Here is a 17416-nt window from a genome sequence, read left to right on the forward strand (position 1 = left end):
CAAACGGGGTCAGGCCCAGGAGGGTGCAGGAGGCTCTCAGGGATGAGACTGGCTGTGTTTCATTCCCTGCCAGTGCCAGGGCACAGATCCCATCCCCACATGGAATATCTGCCTTTGAATTGGGGCTGGAGAAACACTGAGAGCCATCCATACCCAAACTTTGGGACTAGGGGAGGATTTGAAGGACCAGGTGAAAACTTTGTTTTTATCCTGCACAAGAACAAAATTGAATTGTTTCACTCAGTCTTACTCTGTAGGAGAAAATAAGTCATTGACCAAACCTCCTTGTGTGACTTACCCAGAGTTTACACAGCGATGTTGTGTAAGTTAATTACACAAAGCTGGAGTATTTCCTCTTCTTGTCTAACCTGCTGGTCAGCCCCAGATCCCAGCACACTGACAGGGATGTTCTGTTGCAGCTGGTCCGTAAATACTGCGCTGTAGTCATGGACAGGGAGCAGGGCAAACACCAAAAAAAGGGAATAATCACACGTGGGGAAAAACACGCGTGGGGAAAAACACGCGTGGAAAAAAAAATCTCGCATGGAAAAAACACGCGGTACTTACGGACCAGCTGGAACAGAACATCCCTGGCAGTGTGCTGGGATCTGGGGCTGACCAGCTAGAGAGGTAAAAACCCCCAAAAAGTGAAGCTGTTGGAAAAGAAAGAGTGTAAAAGTGAAGTGTTGTTTTCAACACAGCTCCAGATCTGGTTTATTTCCTGTGGAATGTTGGGACCTCAGTAAATAATTCATGTGAACATCTGGAAATGCAAAGAGAGATTCAGACAAAGTCCTGCTCACCTGGTTCATGAGAGATGCTCCACAGGGTCGAAGCAGCTGATTTTTGGGAGTATTGTGGCTGAGCAGGAAGAAGGGAAGGGAAATGTGTTGAAATTCCAGGCAGGTTTTGTCCTGCTTTGCAATTCTTCACTCCCTGCACTTGGTTCTTAGGGTGGTGCAAATTCTCATGGTTAGAGAGAATGAAAAGGCAGAGGTTGAAAAACACTCATTTTGCTTTACTGTTAATTTGTAAAGGCAGCGACTTGGAGAAATAAAACAAAATAAAACATTCTCTGCCCAACCTTCAAGGAGCTGGACCAGGTCTCTGAGCTGTTACATGGGGTTTGCTGTATTTCTACAGATATTTCCAGGAGGAGAAAGTCTGGACTAAAGATTGATCACGTTGAAAGAATCCATCAAATAAATAACTCTGTCCACTGAGCAGCCAGCTCTGCCAGTCCCGCTGTGCTGCCCGAGGGTCAGTCCCATCCCAGCTCTGCAGGACTTGCAAGGACTCTGCCTCTCTCCTGGCAGGCATCAGAGCAGGGTGGAGGAGGAGCCCGCGGTGTCGGGCAGGTTGCTGGGGGCCGTGCTGGAGTAAAATTTCTTCTGGGAGCGCAGGAGAGGGGTCTGGGTGTCCACGTCCCGGCGGGAGCCGCGCTTCAGGGACAGGAACACGTGCTGGGTCCAGCCATACACCAGGCAGTTCAGGAGCCCCTGGGAGGCTGCAGTGAGAGCCTGGGGGAGAGCACAGGGGAGTCAGGGATCTGAATCGGGGATCCCAGCACTGCTCCGTGCTCAGGGATGCCAGGAAAACCTCCCCTGGCAGCAGGATTTTATCTTCGTGTGATAGAGAAATGGTGCTGTTACTTTAATAAATATCCAATTAATATCTAATTAAATATCTAATTAAATAGAAATGCCATACAAATATAGAATCTATTTTAAACCTATTTGTATGTGAAATAAATATAATAACTATATACAGTAATTCACGATTATAAGCCGCACTGAGTATAAGCCGCACTTCCGGGTGCAGCAACTTTTCATTCTTTGTCCATACACAAGATGCACCTGATTATAAGCCTCACATTACAATACAGGGTGTGATAAAAGGTGTCTGTTCTATCACCATCTGTTGAGGGTGGGGACAGCGATCCTTATCTCTGTGAGAGATATTCTGCTAATGGGCCATCCATTGAAACCAGGCAGGGCAGTGTTCTTTATCTTTTCACAACCCATCCTTCCTCCAGCCAGTCATTTTCTGCTCATGGCCATTGAGTCCCACTGTGGCACTGATAAAATTACTGCATCCCATTGGAAGTTGCTCCAGCCAGGGGGAGGAGCCCAACATTTCTTACCAAGATAAAAACAGAGGTTTTGGGACACTAAGGGAGCCCCTTTCTCCACTGGACTCCAGAGGAAAACCGGATTTCTCCACATCACCACTGGAGCTCCGGAGGGAAACTGCACCTTGTACAGGAGCACTGCTCCAACTGAGCCACATCTGTCACTGCAGGAGGATGCAGCCACCATGGGATGGGACTGCTGCCAACACCCTGCCTGACTGGGTGTGAGCTTGTACTCTGACTGTGTCAGGGTTTGGGGTTTGTTCTTTGTAGTACTGTATTTCTGTTTTAATTTCCCTAGAAAAGAACTGTTATTCCTAATTCCCATATCTTTGCCTGAGTGCCCCTTGATTTCAAAATTATAATAATTTGGAGGGAGGGGGTTTACATTCTCCATTTCAAAGAGAAGTTCCTGCCTTTCTCAGCAGACACCTGTCCTCCAAACTAAAACAGCAACTTTTCATTCTTTGTCCATATGTCAGCCACACCTGATCATAAGCCGCACTTTGGGTTCGGACCAAAATTTTAGTCAAAATGGTGCGGCTTATAATAGTGAAAATTACTTTTACTAAAATGTCTAACTTCTGCCTCAAACACAGGAAGGAGCTGGACAAGTTATTAAGGAATCACATTTGGAGACTTAGGGAAAACTTAGAGACATGGGGGGGGAAAAAATTTCTGGGGATCCTTTCTAGTTCAATTTGCTACAATTTCCATGACCACAGAATCAGTGAGGTTGGAAAAGACCTTTGAGGTCACCAAGTGCAAACATCCACCAGCACTGAGTTCACCACTAAACTGTCACGGTGCTGGGACCTTTTCAAGCACCAAACCAAGATCTTTGCCAATGAAAAGCACAACTGAGACTTGGGTTCACACAGCAGAGATCCAGCAGGGATGCAGGGCAGGAGACTCAAGGGGAGAAGGCAGGGCCCAGGAGGCTGCAGGGGCAGACATTTACCTGCAGGATCAGCAGAGCCATGTAGATTTTGCTGGTTGTTGAAGCAGTTAATTTCAGCATTCCAAGCAGGACAGCTGTGGAAAGGGATGGATGAGAGGGTGAAGTTAACCCCACTTCTCTGGGGGATGCTGTGGGAGGAGCTCTCTGCTCACCTGGAGCCCAGCAGCAGAAGAAGGCCACAGGGTAAAAAACCACTCGTTGTTCCACCATCTTAATCATGGCCCACTGCTGATCCCCCAGGAATCCTGTGGAGTTCACAAACCTTTTGTACAGACCTCGGGCCTGACTCAGGATAACCTGGGAAAGAACAGATAAATGTTACTGTACAGCCTGTGATCTGCTGGGTTCATCCAGGATGGATGCCAGCCTGTCCAGCCTTTTCACACAGCACTGAAATCCTGTGGCAGGTGTTGCTTTGCATGTGACCTTTTCTAAACTGAAGATTCTGAATTGATTTTAGAATCTTTAAATTGTTTAGGCTGGAAAAGATCTCTAAGATCATGGAGTCCAACTTCTTGCTGACCCATGCAGGAGGTGATCTCTTCTGCCAAGCTCCAAGCCTTTGAAATCCTGCTAAATATTTCTGGGATGGTTTGACAGAACACAGGGCTCCAGATGGATTTATCTGGTGGCACAGTGATATTTTCCCTCCTCTACCACCCCTTCAAAAAGGGAAGCAACACCACACAATTATTCTCCTACTTACCAAGAGTGAGTGCTCAAGAGGGACTGAAAACTGAGAGCTGGGTTAGATGGGATATTGGGAGCAAATCCTTCCCAGAGCAGCTGTGGCTGCCCCATCCCTGCAAGTGTCCAAGACCAGTTTGGACAGCAACCTGAGACAGTGGGAGGAGCTTAAAACACTTTCCCACCCAAACCATCCCATGATTCCATGACTGCCTGGCCTGTGGAGCCATCCAAGGGCTGCACAAGGCCCAGCCTTACCAGGATGGCCACGAAGCTGATGAGGAAGGAGATGAGGAAGACGCCGATGCCGTAGAAATGCATGGCGCGGCAAACGGAGCCGCTCGGGCTCTGGGGCTCGCCGGGGGGCTCGGCCATCTCCGTGTGCATCAGGAGACACCTGTGGGGACACAGGGAACAGCCTGAGCTCCTGCCCACCCCCAGCAGCCCTGGGGCTGTGCCAGAGGAAGGGAGGAAGGGAGGAAGCTCACCCATGTTTCTGGCTGAAGTTCTGGTAGCAGTTACTGCTGTTGCCCAGGCAGAACACCGGCACCATGAGGAAGAAAGGGATCAGGCTGAGAGGAGGAAGGACAGCATGGTCATGGCTTATTGCACTGCTCCCTTTTTCTCACATCACTACAGAGGACTTGAAAGTTGTTTTTATTGGCACTGCTCTGGAAAAGTATTTTATCAGCTTTACCAGCATCAGGGCTCTCATTTGTGAGGGCTAATCATTGGTAAAGGGAAGTCTTCTGGAAAACCACATCCAGTTAATAAAGTTATCATTAACTTGGTTGAAAAAAACCTTCTTAGTCTGCATTCATGAGGTTGTTCTGCTGTTTGTGATGAGGTTTACAAAACAAGTAGGAAGCAGGTATCAGCACACTGCAGTTTACCAAATCCACAGCCTCTGCCAGAGAGAATGAAATCTTACCTTGACAGGATCGTTGCTGTTCGGCCAACACAACTTGCATAATCAACAACCTGCAAAATCCAAAAATCTTAATAAAATTATTTCTGTACAGCCCCTGGTTCACAGGAAGCATTTCAGCAGCTGAGGGGGATCTGCCCAGCCTGCTGCTCCTGCATTTCCAGATGGAATAGCTGGGATCCAAAGTTTGCTGTGCACAGCTGTGTAGGGCAGTGGGGCTGATGGGTTTTTTGGGAAGAGCTGCATAAGGAATGTGAGGAATGTGCCATCCTGCAGGAATATCTGGGCTACTCCCAGCCTGGTCATGGCAGTGGTGGTGCCTCCTTGTTTAGGAGTGAGGGAGGAATTAACTGCAAGGAGAGATTTTGGTCACGGGGTGTGTGAAGTATTTGCTCAGCCTGCAATGCAGGGAGGGTTTTCCTGAGTAACACTCAGTCCTTGTCCCTGGTTCCCAGCCTTCACACCAGTCCCACTCACCTGGGGGGGCACCCTGAAGAGGTTCTGGTTGTATTTCACCTTGAGGTCCATGTACAGGTGCCAGGTGTAGTTGACAGTGTAGAGAAAAGAGGCCACGTAGAATATCTGAGAAACAAACCCAACATTTCAGCCCTGGAATAACAATTCCTGTAGCATGTTTAGCTCCTCCCAAACGCCATGGAACAGAGGCAGGATGATGAAAACCTGCCAAAGGTGAGGGTCTGAGCACAGGGGCTGTTCTCACCTGGAAGAGCCAGGCTGGAGAGAGATTCCCACTTTAAACCACACAAAAGCAGCTTCATTTTGGCCTCAGACAGAACCAATGACAGCAGGGCTGTCTTAGGAATAAAAATCTTTGTGACCTGGCTCATTTTTCTGGCTCAGAGCCTGGCAATGAGGGTTTCAGAGGCACTTGGACCCTCTCAGTGCTATGTCCATTAGGAAACACAGCACAGATGTGACATTTAGATTTGCTTCTTGCATAATGAGCTCACTGCACAGAGAATTCACGGAAACAGAAAACAATTGGATATTTCAAGAGGAATGTGAGAACAGATATTCCCTTCCCTCAGCCTGAGTTAACATCCCAAAAACTTCTTTCTCCATGGCAAAAAGGAGAGAAGATAGAGCACACTGACAGTATCATAGCTTGAGATGAGTCCAATTATCTAAAACTTCCTATAAACCCCCCCCAAATCTTGATTAAATTTGTTTCCAAATTCCTGCTTGTTCCAGGTTGCCCAATCAGACCATGTACATGCATGTGCTGTGTTTGTCACAGGAAACACAAACTTCAGTGGCAAAGGCAAAGAGGAAGGGCTGGACAAGGAATTTTTTTTTTCTGTGGCTTTGCTATCTTTGCCAAAAAAATAAGGAGCACAGGTTTGCCACCCTGGTATCATCCACAGCTGGGAAAGTGGTCACTAAACAAACTTGGCCTCCTTCACTGAGGTTGTGAATGCTCTTGGCTGGCTCAAGAGGCTGCCACAGGAACATTGCAGTGACTTTGCAGCTCATTAAATGAGTTTTAATGAGGGGCTGTTGCCCTTTTCCAACTACTTGCAGAGAAAGCCAGAACAGTTCCCAAGGATCGTTCTCCAGCACTTCAGGACACCTGGGAGAGGCTCATGGAATGTCAGCACTGCCTTCTGCAACACAGACCCAAATGCCACTTGTGAAGGTGCCAGCAGGAAGGGAATTCTGCTCTCCTGAGCCCCAGCTTTGGGGCTGGGGACAGTCCTGCAGCACTGCCCACCAGGAGATAAAGCAGAGCCACAAGAATCCCTCATTATCCCACTTGTGTGGCTCCCATTGTGCTGCCCAGCGGGAGCTGAGCCTGCCAGGACATTTTTAGGCCACTGGAACTGAACTGGAAGAACGTGGGGGAGTTGTGCAATTATAACCACAATATCTATTCTGGACTTTATTATTGCAGTGCAGGAGGAGGAGAGAATGAGGGACAGCAAAGGGAGCAGTATTTACATTCATATCAATCAAAGCTATGAGGCTGAAAGAGGGGAAATCCAAGAAACAAAGCAATCTCCTCCTTTATGACACAGTTTGGACACTGGGCAGCTCCATCCACTACAACATCACAAATAATAGCAAAAAAAAACCCTGGATAAAGCAAAATATTGCACTGGTCCTAAGAAATGAGACATCACAAGGACTCCAGTGTGAGCCTCTCTAAGGGCTGCAAACTCCACTGCTGGGCTGTCCCTGCCCATCCCCACCTCAGCACAATGAGCACAACATCAGCACAACTGACACCTTCTGGGACCCAAGTGTTTGTGAGACACCCAGAAGCACAGTGAGACTTTTATTTACTCATTCCATCAGCTCCCAGACCCCTCCTGCTCTGCACAGTCTGCTGGTTCAACCTGTTACCGGCTCCTTCTCACGCACAAGGTGTTCCCACCTCTCAAGGGCACTGCAGGGTGTTGGGTGAGGAGGTCCTGCACTGTCACATGCCCTGAGGAAAGGTTGCTATGGCAAGGGCTCAGTTTGTTTTAATTTCTCCCTGAGCAAACAGCAGTGACAGCTCTTGCCAGGCACAATCCAGCTCTGCCACCCTGGCAGTCGCTGTGCTGTGAGGACTGCTGGTGGCACACACCAAAAGTTAATTATGACAAATTACAAGATTAATTATGGAATGTGGTGCCAAGGTCACTCACCTGTCCTGTGGCCTGCAGGTTGTAGCAGATGAGGTCTTGCTGGGAGGGGGGTGAGCTGTAGAGCAGGGCTCCAGCCAGCCAGCACAAGCCCAGGAACAGATCTGAGAGGCTCAGGTAGAAAAGTGGCCGCACCTGGAAAAGGGAAAAGGCTCAGCAGGTGTGAGTGGAGTCACAGCCCTGCCACTCCCCCACCCAGCTGCAGGTTTACTTCATTATCAGACATAAATATATTTAATGCAGCCTTCCAAAGGTTTTTCTGCAGGTAAGGAAAGTTTTTCAGCAGTAAAGTGTCACTGCAAAGTTGTTTTGAAAGCCTTAATTGAGGGGAAGTGGGGCATAAGTGGCACTTTGTGGAGGGATGATTTTACCCTCAGGGAAGCACTGTGACATTTCTGACACAGTCAATTCATCTGCAGCAAACCCTGAGAGCTTCAATAAAAAAGTCTCCTCTACTTTCACAGCCAAGGAAGTTCAAAGAAAAGTTACCAGATGAAAACTTCTCAGCCTTTACTTCTAAATATCATCCTTGTTTTCAGCCCTTTAATATTCCTACACCAGTGATGGCAGAAAGATTTACTGTGCTCAGACATCAACACCAGGTTAACACTGTCACCCCCAGCTCTTCTGCTGAGACAACTCTCCTTGCAGGGAAATTCCTCATGGATTTGTGCTCTCAGGAACTGTTCCAATGCACATTCCCCACTCCAACCACCATTTCTGCCACAGGATCCAAGAGCAGCATCACAACTTCCAGAAAATATCCCAGATCATGTTACAGCTGTGCAGAATGGGACAGGCTGGCAGGGAGAAGTGACACTGTGTTTTAAATAAACTCACACAGAAATCAGAACTTTTGGTAAACACAAACCCTTCCTCAGGTAAACACAAACATTTTTCTATGTGTTCCATGACATTTCAGCTGGTGACTAAAATTTGGTTTATTTTACAAGCCAGATTAATTTCCACTGAGAGCCATCAGTCTCTGCTGCATCTTGCTGGAAAGGAGTCATGTCTCCTTTAACAACAGTTTCCAGTTTGCACACGCTGGCCAGGACTGTAAACACTGCAGGAAAACATTTGTGCAAAATTCAGGCCAACATTTTCCTTGTTAGTGGGAGAGCAGAGACACTGGAAAAGCAGCCTAATTACCTGCATTCTTAATTGAAGCCTTTGGAACCTCATTTTCAGCATCCAGGAGAACAAATTGTGGTGTTTTTCTTTCCCTACAGAAAATTGTAATGCTAAACACAGCATGGAAATGCTTTAGGAGGCTTTGATTTTGTATTTCTTTTCATGGAGTTGAGTTTTTGGTGAGATTTGCCTCAATATTGTCCTGGAAGTGAATGCATGCCACCCATCACGTTGTGTTTTGCTTGTTCCCATGTGCAATCAGAGTGAGCTTGGGAAGACTGATAAGAGTTAAGGTAGATCTGATTGAGCCAGATTTGTCCTTAGGGCATGAAGGAGCATGAGGCCTAAAGATCTGGAGTAAATTTTAATTTGATTTCACCTATAAATGCATTTTTTTAACCAGGCTTTCCTCACTGGTACAGAAACGAAGCCCTGGCACGACAGGCTGGGGGCACTGTCCAGATCGTGATCAAGGCAGGTTAAACCAAACAGCTCTAAAATAAGCAAAGAAGCCACTTTTGCAATCAAACAGGTGATCTCTTTCTCCAGCACAAGTGCCCTTGGAGCAAGGCACTGCTGCTGGGGCCAGGAGCTGTTTTGGCAGAGACCTGAATAAAGAAGTAGGTGACATAAGGGCAAGTGTGGCTCTGGCTTGCAAAAGGGGAAAGAAAATAACCACTGGTATTTATAAAATAGAGGAAGGGACTGCAAAGATGTAATGATTTACATCCTGGCAGCTCCAGCTGCAGCACACACGTGGATCTGGCTCTGTGGCCATGGCACAAGCTGAGCTGAAGGTTCCTCAAACCTGTTGAGCTGAGGTTTCTTCCTCAAACCTGTTGAGCTGAAGTTTCTTCCTTGCTTGCCATCACCTCTTCTGAATGATTTACCTCAGGCTGAAGGGTTTTATTGACCCCATGGAGACAGAAAACAAGCTTCAAGAATTCAATATTTGATTTCTGAGGTTGGGGGCAGGAAGGGAAGTGTTTCTAAGATCCTTCTCCTCCCAGCCTCCAGAGCTGCTTATTTTTAAATGTTTTGCTGTGGGTCCTCATGACTCAGGGAATAAGCTGTTTGTGGCCAGCTTTGATATGGATCTCTTCCAGCCCTTTTGTTTACAAACTTCCACTTCAGCCTCGAGACATGAGGACAAGACGATGGGGAAGTTACTGGAGATTTTGTTACTTTTGAAACCCAGCACCAGATCTCCCCTGGCAGCACAAGAGCCTGGAAGGCTGATGTAAACCAGTCCCTCCAGCTGGCATCCAGCCCTCCTCTCCGGATTTGCAGAAATAATCTGAGCAGAAACATCTGGACCTGCTGGAGCAGGAAAGGCCCATCAGTGACCTGGAGCCATGTGTGGCTCATGAGCAGTTCCCAAGCCTCAGCTCCATCACATGACTGAGAGCAGAAGGGCTCCTGAGTAACCCAGCCATGGAAACCAACGGGATGAGGCTGCTGAGTCACAGCAGGACACTGCCAAACCCAGCTCCACACATCTGGAGCTTGCCAGGTGCAGATGTGGCAGGAGGAGGCTTTGATGTGCACCTTGAGCAGCACAAGCTCAAGCAGGTTTTCCAGTCCCAGCCTTTGTCCTTCCCTGGGAATGCCTGGAGATCTCCACAGTTTGTTCTGGATGTGCAGAGCATTTCCAGGAGGTTGGCTGGGAGCAAGGTCCTGCCTGTTGTAAGTGGGACAGATTTGCCCTGCAAACATGGACTCATGCGCTCCTTCCCACCGGGTCATCCAACAATGTGTCAGTGGCCTGCATTCCTTGCTTCCCCAGGGACAGCTCTGGGAATTCCCTTCAAATCCCATTCTCTGGGCTGCAGATCAAACCCACAATGTACAAAGAACATGAAGATGAAGTAAGGACAATTACAGCTGCTGCCAGCTCCACTGATTTTCTGCGTGGTCCACAGGCCAGGCTGAGCCTGCAAAGCCTGGACAGCAAATCCCAACTTCACAGGGATCAGCTTGGCTCACTGCCCCCAGGAAGTCCTGGACACGCAGTGTGTGGACATCCAAGCCTGGCAGGATGGGATGGAGGGCTGTGGGATCAGTTTTAGGAGCACACCTGCCCAGAGAAGCTCCTCAGAGACAACTAAAGACCAACACCTGTAAAAGCTTTTCTGCAGGGGCAGCTGTAATTTGCACTTCAGCTTTGTGCACTCCTCAGCCCCTCAGGAGTGTGGCCCCACTGAGGAGGGCATGCCAAGAAATCCCTGCTCTCATGAACAACTGGAGGACATTCCTGGAGCAGCAGAAAACACAGGACCAAGGAACCTGCTTCTCCCTGCAGAAGCACAGGTTCAAGGTCAGTCCTTTCACCTCCTACCAAGACAAAGAGCCCAGTTCTTAGCAAGCCCTTTACCTCCCTATTAAACAAGGTTTAAGCACATAACCCTGAGACCTGCAGCTGCTCCTAGGAGAGAGTCTGTGCCACAGGTGTGACCCACCTGCAGGGACACCATGGCTTGGGGAGGGAGGAGGAAACTCAGACCTTACCTCGGGGGACCGCACTGCATTTTGGAATACAGCATAGGCAATAATTGAGCTGGAACCTACAACGCTGAGGAAAAAAACAAAAAAGCACAGGTTGGAACACGAGCGCGTCTGCCTCGCTGGGAGACGCGAGTTCTCTTTTTTTCTGGGTAAAATAATCTTCGAGACAGTAACTCCATGGGCAGCGTGTCGTACCTGAGCATGGCCATGGTGAACTGGATCCACTGGAGCGCAGAGTAGACCTGGGGAGAAGGACGGGAGGGAGCTCAGGTGACACGGCCCCAGGGCGGCAGGAGCGCGGGGTCCCGGGGGAAGGAATGACAGGGACCGGGAATCAGGACAGGAACGGGCAGCACGGACCGGGAAGGAATGACAGGGACCGGGAATCAGGACAGGAGCTGGCAGCACGGAGCAGACATCGCGGGGTCCCGGAGAGGGACAGGACGGGGACAGGGACCGGGAGAAGATCGTGCAGCGCTGCCGGTGCCGCCGAGCACGGATCGGGGCGCACAGACGGGGAAGGACCGTGAGGGGATGGAGGAGAGGCGCGCACAGCGAGGTCCCGGGGAAGGGGCAGCCTCTGTGCCTAAGGGTCCCGGTGCCGGCGGGGCTCGCTCACCTCCTGCCAGCCCCCATCCAGCCGCTCCACCTCCGCCGGCACGGCCATGAGTGCCGCCACCGCCGCCGCACCGCTCCGGGGCTCCGGGCACCGCCCGCGCTCCGCCCCGGGGCCGCACCTCGCCCGGCCCCCGCCGCCGGGGCCGGCTGCGGGAGAGCCCGGTCACAGAGAAGGGCTGAGGGTGCAGGAGCCCTGGGCAAACAGCGGGATTGGTGTCCCGGGGACCGGCGTCGCGTGCATCCCTCAGGGGGCAGAACCCCGGCGGGCTGGTTCGGTCACCATCGCCCCGGGCTCCCCTCACGGAGCCGCCCTGAGGCGACCCCGCGGAGCCGCGGCCCCGCCCCTCCGTGACTCACCGGCACCGGGGCGGGAAGGAGCTGCGAGGAGCACGGGGCGGCGGCGGCGCTGAGGGGGCTGCTCCCCCTCAGAGAGCCCGGGCACGGCTCCTGGGCTGCTCCCCTCAGAGATCCCGGGCACGGCTCCTGGGCTGCTCCCCTCAGAGATCCTGGGGCTGTTCCCCTCAGAGATCCCGGGCACGGCTCAATCAGAGCTCCGGGGGCTGCTCCCCTCAGAGAGCCTGGGCACGGCTCCTTCAGAGCTCCCGGGGCTTCTTCCCTCAGAGATCCTGGGCATGGCTTCTTCAGAGCTCCTGGAGCTGCTCCCCTCAGAGCTCCTGGAGCTGCTCCCCTCAGAGCTCCAGGGCTGCTCCCCTCAGAGATCCCGGGCACGGCTCCTGGTCTGCTCCCCTCAGAGATCCCGGGCATGGCTCCTTCACAGCTCCTGGGGCCACACAGAGCAGTCAGGCCTCCCCTCTGATCATGGAATCAGCAGTAGTTATAGTTTCTCTAGTTTCTCTATTAAGAGGTTTAAGAAGCAGCTCTGAAGTGGATTTTTTTTTTTTTTTATTATTATAGCATTATTAATACATTTTATCTCACAGCAACATCTGCTCCTTGTACCCACCCCAAGATTCAAAAGGCAGCAAAGCTCCCACAGGAATCAGTTTTGTTTAAAGCATACTTTTAAGGTAAAACTCACAGGTGTTTCTCTTTCCAACTCTGTAACCCTGACCAGGGCTTCAGCATCTTCCAGAGGCATCCGAATTCCACACAGTGTGAACTGCACAGTTTGGAGAACTGACCTGATCCTTGGGCCACACATCTCCTTTTAAATAACACAGATGAGGTTTCTAAGGACACAAATACTTCTGCTTCCTCTTATACAAGACCTCCTTTTTAAATATTTAGAACTACCAAACACTGATGAGGCTCGTTTGACAGTGTTAATTACTTTTGGAGGCTAGAAAAACATTCTGTTTGTGAAGCTTGGACAGGTAAAACACTTCTGCATTGTAAGAAAACTCATCCGAATTTACCTGATTTTCTGCACAAACTGGTGAGACTGAGTGTAATAGCACCTCAAGGAGACTCTGCCCTTGCTCAGAACTCACTTCACCCACTGTGTCAGGGTTTAACCAAGGATTTCGGGAGAATATCTGATGAAACTGCTGCTCTGGACAGAAAATGAGGAGCAAGCTGTGAACTGTCTTCACTGCCAGCATCTGGCTGATACCCAAAGCAAACAGGGACAGAAGCCATGGAAGGAGAAGGCAGAAAAAGGAAGTTCTGAATCTCTTAGACAACAACAGGTAAGAACAAGACTCAGAGCCCAAGTGGGACAACACAAGGCATGTGAGGGGTAGATTAACAAGCATAAAACCCAAGGATATTACGGACAGGGAAAGGTGGTGATGTCGAGGGCACCCAATCTATACCTTTTACAGCATGTAAGATGGAATGAGAGACTGAATTTTGTTATTTGTTAGCCAAGGAACTGTAAAAACCACCAGGAATGAGCTTCTGGCCAATCTAGAGGGTTTTTTTTTTTTGTTGCCTGCTTTAACACTGTTATTGGATAGTACTACACAATACTGGTGTCTTGCTCTTGGGTGATTTTTCCAACATTTAGAATACTGTGTTTTTAAGGAATGTTTTCCTCTTGATGTTCTAAACTGAGAATCCCAGAAGGAAATCTGCTGCCCTCTTGAAGTCAGCGGGAAGTTTGCTTGCATTAAGGAGAACTGGTTAGGACTCTTGACAATGTTTCACAGCTTGTAGAGAGTTCTCCAACACATCAGAGCTCATCTTTTTCACTATTCTTCTTGAGGAAAGAAGCGAGGATGTTGAGGCTTTTCTGGAGCTCCTCCTTCTTTCCATCACTCATCTTGTTCTTCTCGATCAGCTTTGTGATTCGGACAACTTCATTAGCAGCAAACTCCTCTCCCTGCTCCAGGATCTTGCTCATAATTTTCAAGTATTGCTCTGCTGACTTCCTCTCGGTTTCTTTTGCTTTTCCTAAATTCTCCTGCCCCTTTTTCAGGAGGGCCTGGCGATCAGATTTCTCTGTGGTGCTCACAAATTTGCTGGCCAGCACATCATACTCCTTCAGGCAGCCTGGCATCCCCAGGTAGATGCCATTACTCTTCAGCCAGCGCTGAATAGCTCCAGCCTTGATTTCACCACCATAAAGTAAAGGATTGTTAAAGTCACCATCCTGGAACAAGTAAAAAACAGGGAACTTCTCCTTGTCCAGCTTGTACTTCTCTCCCAGCTCAGTGTTCAGTTTATCACCGTAATCTGACGAGGGAAAACAAACACAGAAAAGCACAGTTAATCAAAAATTCATTTAGGATTCCCTCCTCCACAAATATTTGGAGCCAGTGCTTCAACATGTCCTAATAATCTGTCTGCCAGGAAATCACAGAGCCATGGAAATATCCTGAGCTGGAAGGGACCCACAAGGATCACTGAGTCCAACTTCCAGCCCTGCTCAGGACAATTCCAAAATCCCACCCTGTACCTGACAGCACTGCCCAAATATTCCCTAAGCTCTGGCAGCCTTGGGGCCCTGAGCATTCTCTGGGCAGCCTGTACCAAGGGAAGGCCACACACTGAAATAAAAACACCTCATAAAATCATTTGTGCAAGGCAAACATGGAGTGGGTTTTCCAAAGAAAAAGACTGTAATGTTGTTTTGCTGTGACTGTGAGGGTGTAAGACACTGGCAGGACCTTTCATACAAATCCCATCTTCCTTATGGGAAATCAATCCCCTTTTTCCTCTTATTTTCCTCTGTCCATTGATTTTATCTGATTTTACAGTTAAAGAAGTTTTTCCTGTCTATGTGCAAAGAATAATTAGGTTCTGACAGCATGCCAAGCTACAAGATGTTTACTCATCTTACATAAATTATGTTCATTCTTGAGGACAGAAAACAAAGACATTGCAATTATGCTACTTAGAGTATTCCACATATGTTTCAAAATATCAGAGTGGGTAAAACTTCACAGTTTGATAATTAAGCCTAAATTCTTAATTGAACCTACAAAGGCAGAGCACATCAGGTGACACTGATCTATTCTTCACTCTTTTTCTCTTAATCCAGTCACAATCACATTGAGTTAGAGCAGCCACAGCGCAACAACCCCTTGCTGTGCTGCCCCAGGGTTTGCTGCATGGAATTAATCACATTAAATATTCTTTGTCTGACCAGGATTGTGGCTAAAATGTGATCTTTGTAAGATCTGTTCCTTGCACATGGGACAGAAAGGGAAAAAAGCAAGAAGGGAAAAAAAAAAGAAAGGTAAGAATTGCAGGGGATGAGGAGGTGGCAGCAGTTCAGCAGCGTGGGCTGACTCCTCATTACCCAGCCCAGATGGATAAGCAGCTCTCCCACACACAGCCAGGCTCAGCAGGGCAGGAGCTCCACTCTCACCTCCAGAATTACCTCAGATCCTGCAGAAATCACACTGCAATTTATCCCCTCCTCACCAGCCCACGCTGTTTGAATTCACTCAGAGTTCCTCACCTGATATTCCCACTTCAGCCACCAGCAGATCCTCACTGGAGCCTGAGCTCTCTGCCAGCTTCTTAAACTCATCTTGTTTCTCACCATAGGGATATTGTGTGTCAAACTTCACAAGGACAAACTTATGCTTTGGAATAACCTAAAACAACAAGAAAAAGGGGAAAAGACAAAACTTCATCATTTTAGGTCTGAGCAATCTACAAATCACCAAAAGTTGCTTTTTCTTGTCCTTTTTTTCCTGTGCAGTGGAGAGATGCAGAGGAGAATGGAAATTTTATATAATTATGGCCTTTCAGAAATGACTCACTGTTGTGTGGAGGAAGGACTGAGCTTTGGGTGTCTGCATTCTTGCACCAGATGATAAAGATAGTACTGGGTAGGTTTGGGGGATCTGATAATGCCTTTAATTAAAAGATTTGCTTATTGTAAATCTGACTGGCATCACATCCCCCACTTTCTAGTGGGACATGAAGAACAGAGAGGTCAAATATATTATTCTGAAGTGTCCCAGCACGAGAGCTGCACTCTTGGCTATGAGAGGAGGCACAGGGAGGCAGGGGAGATGCTGGAGGTGTTGTACTGGATCAGGAAATGGAGAATTCACACTTTAATTGATTCCTCTTCACTTCAAACTTGCTCTGCCTTTTTCAATTAGCTTGGCAACGGACTCTGTCACTCCTTGAGGGATTTCCCCCTCCGTGCAGGAGAAGACCTTGCAAAATCTTTTTGTTCTAGCGAGCAGGCTGAGGTTGCACCACAGCTCCCCACCTACATACACAGCGCTCACTGCACAACATCTGTGTGCACAGGTGGCTGCAGCTCCGTCCTGGGCCTGCTGGGGAGCACACGAGGCCATGGGAAGATGCCTTCCTTGCAAAATGATTTAATGAAGGGGAAAAAAAAAGTGAAAAAAAAAAAAGTGAAAAAAAAAAAGCTTGTTGCTATTTGATGAAAAGTGAAACGACCCAGCAGAGCAGAGCTCACGGTTCCCACTCCATCCCTTCACGATCCTGCCTTCCCTCACCGGCACAGAGAGCACAGCCCGGGCTCCGAGCGGCCGTGGGCTCGGGGCTGGGCCGGACCTCCCCGCGCCGGTACCGCCGGGCCGGAACGAGCCGGGCCGAACCGCGCGGCTCGGCTCCACTTGGACCGCTCCCATTGGCTGCCGGCCGCGGCCGCCGCGCTCCCATTGGCTGTTGGCCGCGGCTGCCGCGCTCCCATTGGCTGCGGCGCGGCCGCTCCGCCAGCACCGAGCGCTCCCCGTGCCGGTGGCGGCGGCAGCGGCCCCGCGGCCCCGCCGCGCCCCCCGCGTTCCTCCCGTGCCCCGGCCGCCGGGGCTGCCGCTGACCGCGGGATGCACAGCCCGGAGCGGCCCCACGCCCCCCTCCCGTTCGCTCCCGCAGGCCCGCCAGCGCCCGCCGCGCCGTACCTTATAGAAGGTGATGGTGTCGAGCGGCACGGAGCCCTTGGTGTGCAGCGTGCTGCCGCCGGGCAGCACCAGGCCGAGCAGGCAGAGCAGCACCGAGCCGGCGGCAGCCGCCGCAGCCATGGCGGAGCGCGGAGGGAGCGGAGCTGCGCGCTCACGTGACGGCGCGACGGCCGCCGCCGGGGGCTCGCCCCGCCCCGGGGCCACGGGAGCGGGCGGGGAGCGGGCAGCGCGCACCGGGCTCCGCGCGCACCGAGCGAGCTCCGCGCGCACCGGGCCAGCTGCTGGTGCCGGTGATACAGGACAAGAGCGGCGTCCAGCAGCAATTGCAGAGCAGCGGAAGGGCGGGAGGGCACAGGGACAGAAGCCGGGGTGTGTGGTTCTATCCAGGTGGGCACTGCCACAGCCCTGAGAGGTTTTTGTGCTGCCAGGGGAGATCTCCTGCACTGCCAGCCAGCAATTGGACACAACGTGGTTGGATCGTGGAAAGAGTGGAGAAAAGCAAGCAAT

The 17416-nt window shown here is 50.2% G+C and overlaps 2 protein-coding genes across 3 annotated transcripts; both read right to left on the reverse strand.

The window, feature by feature from the left end:
- Positions 1 to 997: 997 nt before the first annotated feature.
- TMEM116 (transmembrane protein 116) lies at positions 998 to 12044 on the reverse strand. 2 transcript variants are annotated; one of them, XM_033075390.1, is made up of 11 exons: positions 11970 to 12044; positions 11190 to 11236; positions 10998 to 11061; positions 7359 to 7490; positions 5185 to 5289; positions 4711 to 4760; positions 4268 to 4351; positions 4038 to 4176; positions 3245 to 3389; positions 3093 to 3166; positions 998 to 1520 (listed from the first exon to the last, which is right to left on the reverse strand). In XM_033075390.1, the coding sequence occupies exons 2-11, from the start codon at positions 11201 to 11203 to the stop codon at positions 1320 to 1322; spliced, it is 1008 nt and encodes a 335-aa protein (XP_032931281.1). In that variant the 5' UTR covers positions 11204 to 11236; positions 11970 to 12044; the 3' UTR covers positions 998 to 1319. The 2 variants fall into 2 exon arrangements, with proteins under 2 accessions (XP_032931281.1, XP_032931280.1); XM_033075389.1 differs by lacking the exon at positions 11970 to 12044 and adding an exon at positions 11614 to 11694.
- A 953-nt stretch (positions 12045 to 12997) lies between these two features.
- Positions 12998 to 17060, reverse strand: ERP29 (endoplasmic reticulum protein 29). The gene is made up of 3 exons (XM_033076142.2): positions 16910 to 17060; positions 15481 to 15619; positions 12998 to 14249 (listed from the first exon to the last, which is right to left on the reverse strand). Exons 1-3 carry the CDS (start codon positions 17027 to 17029, stop codon positions 13747 to 13749), a joined length of 762 nt encoding a protein of 253 aa, XP_032932033.1. The 5' UTR covers positions 17030 to 17060; the 3' UTR covers positions 12998 to 13746.
- Between the last annotated feature and the right edge of the window lie 356 nt (positions 17061 to 17416).

This window comes from Catharus ustulatus, chromosome 18, assembly GCF_009819885.2.
Source record: "Catharus ustulatus isolate bCatUst1 chromosome 18, bCatUst1.pri.v2, whole genome shotgun sequence".
NCBI classification, from domain to species: domain Eukaryota; kingdom Metazoa; phylum Chordata; class Aves; order Passeriformes; family Turdidae; genus Catharus; species Catharus ustulatus.